Source organism: Histoplasma capsulatum, genomic scaffold (assembly GCF_000149585.1).
Source record: "Histoplasma capsulatum NAm1 scaffold_10 genomic scaffold, whole genome shotgun sequence".
Lineage (NCBI taxonomy): Eukaryota > Fungi > Ascomycota > Eurotiomycetes > Onygenales > Ajellomycetaceae > Histoplasma > Histoplasma mississippiense.
Window position 1 is genome coordinate 368,212 of NW_001813973.1, and position 8,821 is coordinate 377,032.

Consider the following 8,821-nt stretch of genomic DNA (forward strand, 5'->3'; position numbering starts at 1 on the left):
ATGCCGGTCACGGTGTCAAGTGGCAGCGGCAGCTGTGGAGCGGCTTTGGTGGTTGCAGTGAGGGTGAGGAGGGCGGTGGCAAGGGTGTAAAGGAGCTTCATGTTTAGATATCCTCTCCGTGGACAAGTAGTGCACGGAGTTTCCAGGGGGAAGGTAAAGGAAAACGAAGGAGAGAAATTAAATTTGCTAGATATTGTTCTTATCAAGGAGGGTAGGAGGACTATTTGCGTATGTAAAAATAATGGTGAAACAGAGTGGGAATGACAGAACTTTATACAAAGGTATAAACTACATATAGGGGCTATGGAACTTATCTGATGGCCCCCTTTTTTTTCTGCACCAGTCGCATGTTACTCAGGAATTGGGATACAGGCACCTGTTGTGCGATATCGCTGTATATTATAGATGCTTCTTCTCAGCTTTTCGGAGCACAACAGGAGGATAGCAATCTCGATGGGCGCGGTTATTTGTTTTTATTTGTGCTATGGAATTACGTTGCCTGCTATGTCTACCATTACCCTTTCCTCAATTACCCTTTCTCGCTTCCCAAGGCAATATATGTTTAGCATGTATTGTACATGCTTGTACATATAGCCAGGTATTAGAAAGTAGCTATCCGGGGTTACTTCAAGATCACGACATTTGTACGTTACGCATGTGAATACAACATGCATATGTATGTACACGCTCATGTCTGACAGTCTCCCGTAAGCGCATTTAAATTCCTAAGTGGATGCTAGATGAGACCATGTATAAGCACGTTGCCATCTCGCAGGCGTGAAGGCAATTCACCCGCTCCCTCTCCATCCTTTACCACAAGTAACGTGAATGAGAACGGCAAACAGCATTGCCCGCCCTTTTCTAGAGAAGAAACAGCACCACACTTCCCAATTTACCCCTAGATATTTGAACTATATTGACGCATCTAGCTATATTCCAGTCATCAATTAAATGACAATTAACCCATTGGCAGAAACAAATCAACAATTGCAAGTCCTTGAATAGTATCTAGATACGTAGAGTCATTGCATACAGCATTTTCTTTTCACTGAGCCTTTCTATAGACTTAAGTCTTATTATATCTAGATTGAAGCTGACACGAGTAGAATAGAGGGGAAAAGAAGAAAATATTAGATCGTCATCAAAGGCAATTTTCAATACTCACCCCCCTTACCTAGCATCAATAAACCTATCGATTCTCTTTTGCCGAATTCATGAATCTCCTCTAAAGTGTAAGCAATCCATATCCCAAATGCTACGTTGCAAACACATTCCCCACTCGCACCTGTTCTTTTATCTTTCCCATCATCCAGCAAGCCAATAAGTGTGCAAAGTAACTCCTGCATCTGCGCCGATTCTGCTTTCACTCCGTGGCATTCAACCTGCTAACACCCGAAGCACAAACCCTCACAGGACGTGTCATGCATTCAACATCACGCTAGGTCCTTCGCAGCTCGGGAGCCAGAAGCAGGCATCTTCCGCTCCTTCATTGAGGGGCTGTTCAACAAGCTCAACTTCCGAAAGCCGTTTGTCGAAGCTAGACCCCTCTGCCACCCGCCACAGCTTGGGTTCTGAAACGGCCTCATTTCGAGGCGTTGTTTCAAGGGATCTCACGTTCGTCGGCCAGCTTGTTCAACTGCGGGTATTTTTGGATGATATTGGGAAAGAGGAATCGGAAGTAGCTGCAGTCATCGCGAACCGCAGGGTGCCGATGGTATGAGTTCAGTGCATCGTACGTTTGTAGGAGTGGGAAAGACTTGTGGACTTTGTTCAGAAGGCGAGGTAGTGAGGGGAAAGAAAAGGAGAGGGGCATAGGATCTATGTGATACAGTGGATTATTCGTGCGTTATCGGCCTGTTTTCAAGAGCGGGTCGAAATATCAAAAGAGTTTTATTCCAAGGTGTGAGTAAGTAGTATTACTTGATGGTTATATACACGATGAGCTGCAGCGGTATGAATACTTAATAGAAGAGAGATTATTCCGGTGTTGAATCGCCTTTAAAGAGTCAGTGAAGGCAAATAGATATTGCTTGTTCAACATGTCCATCAACCGCTCCCCACGCTCATCAAAGGGAGGAGAGTCGTTCAAGTTCACCACTCATCTCCCTCTCATGTGGAAGCAGCCTAAATTCCTGTGCAATTGCTGATGATCAACCAGACAATCCAAGAGACCAGGCTCGGTAGTGTTTCCCGGTTGAAAATTTGGTTTGTTTGACGATCGATAAGGATTCTCAGCATTCGTTGAGAACAAGAATGGGCAAGGGAAGAGAGGTGTTGAAGGAGAAGAAAACAAATCCCCATCGTCGAATGAATTTCAACGATACCTAACTCCTACGAACGGTCATTAATTGACGCGTCACGGTCGCCCTGCATCCAAAATTGCATCGCTCAATAACGTGAGGAGGGCCACCAACATACCACGACATAAGCGCTGGCTAGCCGTAGTGCTGCGAACCCTGGGTGTCAAAACAGGTGGGCAGCATAACAGAAAATATGTCGTAAAAATGAGAAAACTGAAAAAAATAGATCTAGAAAAGCCAGCAGAAGCATAGCCTGTGCCCGTTGCAGAAACTCTCCCGCAGCAACGGTTGCAATGAAATGGAAAAATGAGCTTTTGCTTCATGATGACAATTACGAAAAGAAAGGGCGGCTGGTATTTCACAGAAAACAAGGAGATACGACTGGGAAAATCTCAGTCAGGGCACTGACTTTGCTCAGCATATTCTTCCCGGTCGTCCTGGTTTCATTAAACGGCGTCACGTCTGCTAGAATGTAGCAGATATGTGTTCCTCATGCTGAACTGCCTATTACACCGTGCTGTATGTATATACAGTTGTCGTTTTCTCGTTCGCTCCTTTCTCTATTCGTCTCGGAACATGCGGGCTGATATATGCTCCTATTTTCCTCTTTACCGGGCCCCATACGAGACGGTGGATACGTCTGATATGTAAACAGGCCCTTCTCGCCCGGTCAAAGATATTCCGGCACGCATAGCAATTGTGCTTTGATCAGTAAATTTCAACCATCGGAAAACACGCAAAATTAGCAAATGCGAATATTCGGGGAAAAAACAAATTTATGTAGAGAATATGAAAATTATATATATGTTGATGTCAACACATTCTCTCTCTCTCTCTCTCTCTCTCGTCTCTCTTTTCTTCTCATTTATTTCTCTCATTTCTTGTAACAATCCCAACATGAATGAAATCTCTGCTCCAAACATCTAAAATCGAGGACAAGGATCAGGGTGGCTTAACGCAGTTTGTGTACCGCACACTTCATAAGACATGTACGAGTGAACTGTTGCCATAACCTCCCTTCTTCCCAAAGGAGGTAAAAGCCCACAAAGGATCAACGACGAAAAAAAAAAAGACACGGAATTCAAATAGAATAGGCACGGAAATAATAAAAAATCTTCTCTCTAGAATGAAGACACAAAAAAAAGCAGAATGGCACACGGCAGCAATCGCCACCTCCCTAGTTTACAAATCGCTCTCCCAACCGCGGAAGCGGCAATCTATCAACTAAAATAAAGTCAAGAGACACCAACAGCCACCCACAGAGGCTGAGGGAGTATGTCGTCCGGCTGACCTCTTGCTGCTTTGGCAACATGACGTCCGACCGCAGGTATGGGCGAGCTATTATTTCCCGGCATCGTTGAGGGCAGAGAATCCCGATGATTCTGCTGCTGCCGCTGCTGCTTGGCGGGCTGTGGATGATTGATGCCAACGTACGCCTCGCGACGGGCTGGATTGCCAACTGTAACGGACCAGGTGCGCAGGCCGTAGTAGGAGGCGAGAGAGTGGACCAGCCAGCGGCTGGATGGAGATTGGTTAGTTTGGTCTCGAAGAAGTGAACAAAGGAAGCTGAGGAGCAAGGGGGAAACATTTCGGAGAGAATAAGGTGAGGGTGAGGAAACAAAAATTGATTCATTTAGGACGAACCCGAAGCCAGCAGCGCGATCCCCCTCTAGGCTTTCGAAGACCATCTTCTCACCAACTTCCTCCTTAGCCGGCCTGTCGACATCGGGATGAATGATCTTCGTTGTCCGATTATGGTTTGCTGACGCATCGAGCATCCGCCCCTTTCTACCGACGAATACAATTTCGTCATCATCAGAATCGCACTCTTTTTCCGTCTCGGTCTCGGTCTCCGCCTTGTCTTGCAGCTTCTCCCATCTTTCCTCATCGGAAAGAAGAGACGGGGCGCCATCCAGCTCTACCTCGTCCTCGTCCTGTGCCGAAACAACCTGCTTCTCATAATACCTTTGAACAAACAGGCGAATTTTCTCCTCAAGATCCCGCAATAACCCACGGGCAGCTCGAGCATGTTTTAATTTCAGCCGCAGATCCTTGGGGATCTGGGATTGGACAACCGGACTACCATCCTTATGATTGGCCTTGAGGGGCTTGTTGCTACTTTTAGCCTGTTCCCTAGCCGCGAAGTGGGAATCCCAGAGCGGAGCTAAGTAATATGGAACCGTACGGCGCTGGTAGGTGGGCTGGACCTGCCAATCGATCGCAGAGGGTGGTTGAGCCCAAGGATTATGAAGAAGGCGGTCTGGGAAACGAGCAGAAGAGTCCAAGAAAATAGTGGACAGGCGTCTTGTCAGCGCCGCTAAATCTTAATAGTTCGATGTTTTGAGCTGCAAGACGTGCATAAATGATGACATAAAGCAGCGGTGGTGGAAGATATAGTCATAAATTATTCATGGGGGTTATGGTGGCTCGGGCCATTAGCCGCTCGGGGCGGTTACATGCGACATAGGCGCATGGCCCTAACGATGCGGGTGTGTTTTTGGCGGGCTCATGCATGTGACTGGGCAAACAGGTCGGGTGAGTTCTCTACATACCATTTTCCCAGCGCTGTCTACGGCGGCTTCCTTCCTTGCCTTTCAGGAGGGCATCGCGTCTTTTCAGACTATCGCGGCGGAGTGGCTCCCTGCGGCTATACGTGGCAGAAGAGACGACATGGGAGTTTGTATCGCCATTGGCAGTTGTCCTTACAGGTAATGGCAAGCTGGTGAGTGGAGTGTGCTCCTCGTCCAAGGGGATTGCTAGGGACACTGAGGTTCCCGGCACTCTTGCAGTGGGGTTAACTCCAGCTCCGTCGCTGTGGATAGACTGGGCGGATTGTTGAAGCCAGCCAGAAATCACCTGGACATGTTGTGGCGTCAGAGAACCTTCAGTATGGAGCGTTGGATGAATAGCCATAACGAGCGTTAGCAATTGAATGTTAAGCGCGTCGAATCTCCCAAATTGGACCGCAAACGAGGGGCGAAACCGAAATATGAGGGGGCAATAGCCTCTGGAACGGAATTGAGTCTTTCACTTGATATAGCGAACGGGATTCAGCTGGCCTGAACAAGGAATGCTGCGGGAGCGGGCTTTTAAAGGGAGAAGGAGATGGAGCCCAAGTTCAACACACAGCGATGGTTGGGATGTGCTGGCCAATCATAACTGAGGGTTGAGTCATGCAGCTGAGTCATAATTGCCAGCCCAGCTAGCCCTGGAACTTCCGAACACGAACGGAAAGTTCCCCTGCCTGAACAATTTACATCTTGATTCATTCAACTAGTTCTAGTTAATTACCTCTTGGATGTCAAAACTTGCAAAACTTGCAAAATTTGCAGCATTTGGAGAGAAGGGACAGCGGCAGTGAGAACGCATCGAATGCCATTTATTCCAATTACGATGACTCTCGCCAAGACGATCCCTGCATTCGTATGACTCGAAGCTGGTCCCCGCAGAATCTGCTCAGGGAGGACGACTTTCACTCTTCTCATTCAAGTCGCCTTCGTGCTACAAGATGAGTTGCTCTCACACTCCAAGAAATGACCCTCCCCAACCCCAACACTCTGGTTTCAGTCGGATTCTCGAGGAATGGCGGCGGTTTTTTTTTTTTTTTTTTTTTTTTTTTTTTTTTTTTTGGAAATGGGCTCTGGGAATAGACAGTCGCTACCAGATGAGGCTTGACTAGGACGCGGTTTTAGAGCATCCGAAGAGATACATGCACAGTTCATACATTACAGGACCTGTCCAACTCTTAATGCAATCCCTACGCAAAAAAACGACACGAAAAAAAAAAAAAAAAAAAAAAACCCTGGCGTCTGGGTTGAGGCTTCTGTCGTTTACGCCGCAATTCTAGTCATCGCGATGAGCCTCGTACATGAACTGATGAAAGAACTATACCATTGCATAAGAAATTTCTGAACTGGACTTCTCAATAATTCGTAGGATAAACCGAAACATACCCACCTAGCGGACAGGTATTCTCCCGCTCTCTGATGCTGGGTTTAGATATTTCGCAATAGGGCGTTTGTCTTCCTCCGTTTCCTGTTCTTGCTCTCCTCCCATTCCCTTTTCCTCAGATGATTTTGCCGAAGCCGTCACCGATGAATCCCAATAATGTGTGTGTTTTCTTACATGTGTGATCTTACCGCAATGACTTGATCACGACGTGTCCAGGCTCACAGAACTCGGAATATCCGTACCAGCATGGGGTTGTTTGTTCATTACTACGAGCTCTTCTACAGTTTATCCTGTATGGCTTTTCTTTTGCGAATTGCCTCCCAGAGCCAAACCAGCTTTCTAAAAATATTTGTCAACTGGTAAACAAACTATAAATAGTTTACTACGACTGGAAGAAGCAAAATGCCGCCGCCCATCACTTGAGTAAGGTTATCTAGGAACAAGCCCTTCCCAAGGTCAGTGTAATTAATTCATTGTCTAGCTTTCATCACCCCACCGATGGATCAGAGATGCACGGCAAGCAGAGGGACAGCAGGTCTACATCACGAGGTTTGTTGAGGTGATTTAAGGCGTTATATATTTTCCATTCACGTGTTGCCCCGCCAAGAATAGCAGCAGAGCGGGAGAAATCCCGGCCCGGGCGGCGCTTGCCCCGCCCGGGCTAGACCCTAAAATGAGCCCCATCGGCAAGCGGCTGATCAGCCAATGCCGGGCACAGACCGTCGTCGTCGTCAGTCGTCCATCATCCGCCGCTCATCGTGGCATTCCTCGTCCACCTTCCTATCCAACGGTTCTATATTCTATGTTTTATCATTGCATCTGTGCTGCCTGCGGTTTCATACTGGTCAATTCGTTATCTCCAGTTTATTCCCTCGCATAGGTCCAATCACATCAGTTGCGGTATCACGTTGAAGCTTGCTTCCTCTATCTTGGAATTGACTGCTCTGCACGCTACGATGAAGCTTCCCAGCTTGCTGAGCTTGGGCGTCGCGGCTTCAACAACGATTGTGGCAGCGGTTCCCGATCAAAAGCCCATTGGCGACACTATTGAGGATGTGCATCTTGGGAAGTTTCTGATCGAGCTTGGCCCCGGTGATACTCGCTGGGTTACTGAGGAGGAGAAATGGGGACTGAGACGGGTATGTTTTTCGGTCCCCTTGTCAACCCTGTGTATTTTGCTAATACTCCTATAGGATGGCCGAAGGTTTTTCGACATCACCGCCGAGGCCGAGCAGAATGTATTCCCTAAAACCTTCGCCCAGACTACCGTCACTTTCCCCTCAGAGCTACAGAATGTAGCCCACGTCAAGAAATTAGCCTCCAGCCTATCCAAGAATAGATTGCAAACATTTCTAACTAAATTCACCTCCTTCCATACGAGATACTATAAATCCGAGAGTGGCCGGCAGTCTGCAATCTGGTTGTTCGAGCAGATTGAGAAGATCATCCAGGAATCTTCGGCAACGGGGGCGAGGGTTGAGAAATTCGAGCATCCCTGGGGCCAGTTCAGTATCATCGCAACTATCCCTGGCCAAACCAACAAGACCGTTGTAGTCGGTGCACATCAGGACAGCATCAATTTGTTAATGCCATCGATTCTACCTGCTCCTGGTGCAGATGATGACGGCAGTGGGACAGCCACTATTCTTGAGGCACTGCGCATCCTGCTCAAGTCAGAAGCCGTTGCACAGGGTAAAGCGCCAAACACGGTTGAATTCCATTGGTACTCTGCAGAGGAAGCCGGTTTGTTGGGATCTCAAGCTGTATTCGCCCAGTACAAACAGGATAATAGGGATGTCAAGTCGATGCTTCAGCAGGATATGACCGGTTATTCAAAGGGGACTATGAATGCCGGACATGTGGATTCCGTTGGCATCATCACAGACTTTGTTGATGAAGGGCTGACTAATTTTATTACGAAGGTGGTCACTGGGGTGAGTTTCCTTCCAAACAATACGCAACATGCGATATATATATATACCCATGCGCCCTTTAAACAAATTAACTTTAGGCACAATGTATGTTAACGAACCCATGATTTCCACCCGGGAAAAAACAACAGTACTGCGGAATATCCTACGTCCTCACAAAGTGTGGGTACGCCTGTTCCGACCACGCCTCCGCCAGCCGATACGGCTACCCCTCTGCCTTCGTCATCGAGTCTAAATTCGAATACTCCAGTAAACTCATTCACACGACACGAGACGAGGTCAGCTCCCTCGACTTCGACCACATGCTCCAACATGCGAAGATGACGCTTGGATTAGTTTATGAGCTTGCATTTGCAGATCTATAAAGGGTAAAAATTAGGAAACTGGAAATGGACATTGGATCACGCGCCTGAATTCCTTTGGAGGTATACAGAGTCTCGTGCATATTTTGTCATCATCATTATTCCTACGGCTCGACGATCTACACGGCTTTCTTTTCTTTTCTTTTCTTTTCTTTCAATATTCTTCCGTTATTCTTCCGTTATTCTTATGGGAAACGGTCTGGGATTGAACTTAGACCGACAAAATTGACATACTTATTATGCCAATGTGTCAGGATTGAGTGGTTCACAACCCTGC

At 47.3% G+C, this 8,821-nt stretch overlaps 3 protein-coding genes across 3 annotated transcripts; 2 read left to right on the forward strand and 1 right to left on the reverse strand.

The window, feature by feature from the left end:
* HCAG_08003 (predicted protein) lies at positions 1–951 on the forward strand (the record flags this gene model as incomplete). Its single annotated transcript, XM_001536844.1, has 6 exons — positions 1–63; positions 191–228; positions 299–381; positions 599–608; positions 702–707; positions 930–951. 6 exons carry the CDS (start codon positions 1–3, stop codon positions 949–951), a joined length of 222 nt encoding a protein of 73 aa, XP_001536894.1.
* Positions 952–3,535: 2,584 nt separating this feature from the next.
* Positions 3,536–5,488, reverse strand: HCAG_08004 (conserved hypothetical protein; the record flags this gene model as incomplete). Its single annotated transcript, XM_001536845.1, has 4 exons — positions 3,536–3,818; positions 3,945–4,623; positions 4,853–5,182; positions 5,428–5,488. 4 exons carry the CDS (start codon positions 5,486–5,488, stop codon positions 3,536–3,538), a joined length of 1,353 nt encoding a protein of 450 aa, XP_001536895.1.
* Positions 5,489–7,207: 1,719 nt separating this feature from the next.
* Positions 7,208–8,547, forward strand: HCAG_08005 (hypothetical protein; the record flags this gene model as incomplete). The annotated part of the gene is made up of 3 exons (XM_001536846.1): positions 7,208–7,390; positions 7,445–8,185; positions 8,314–8,547. The coding sequence occupies 3 exons, from the start codon at positions 7,208–7,210 to the stop codon at positions 8,545–8,547; spliced, it is 1,158 nt and encodes a 385-aa protein (XP_001536896.1).
* Between the last annotated feature and the right edge of the window lie 274 nt (positions 8,548–8,821).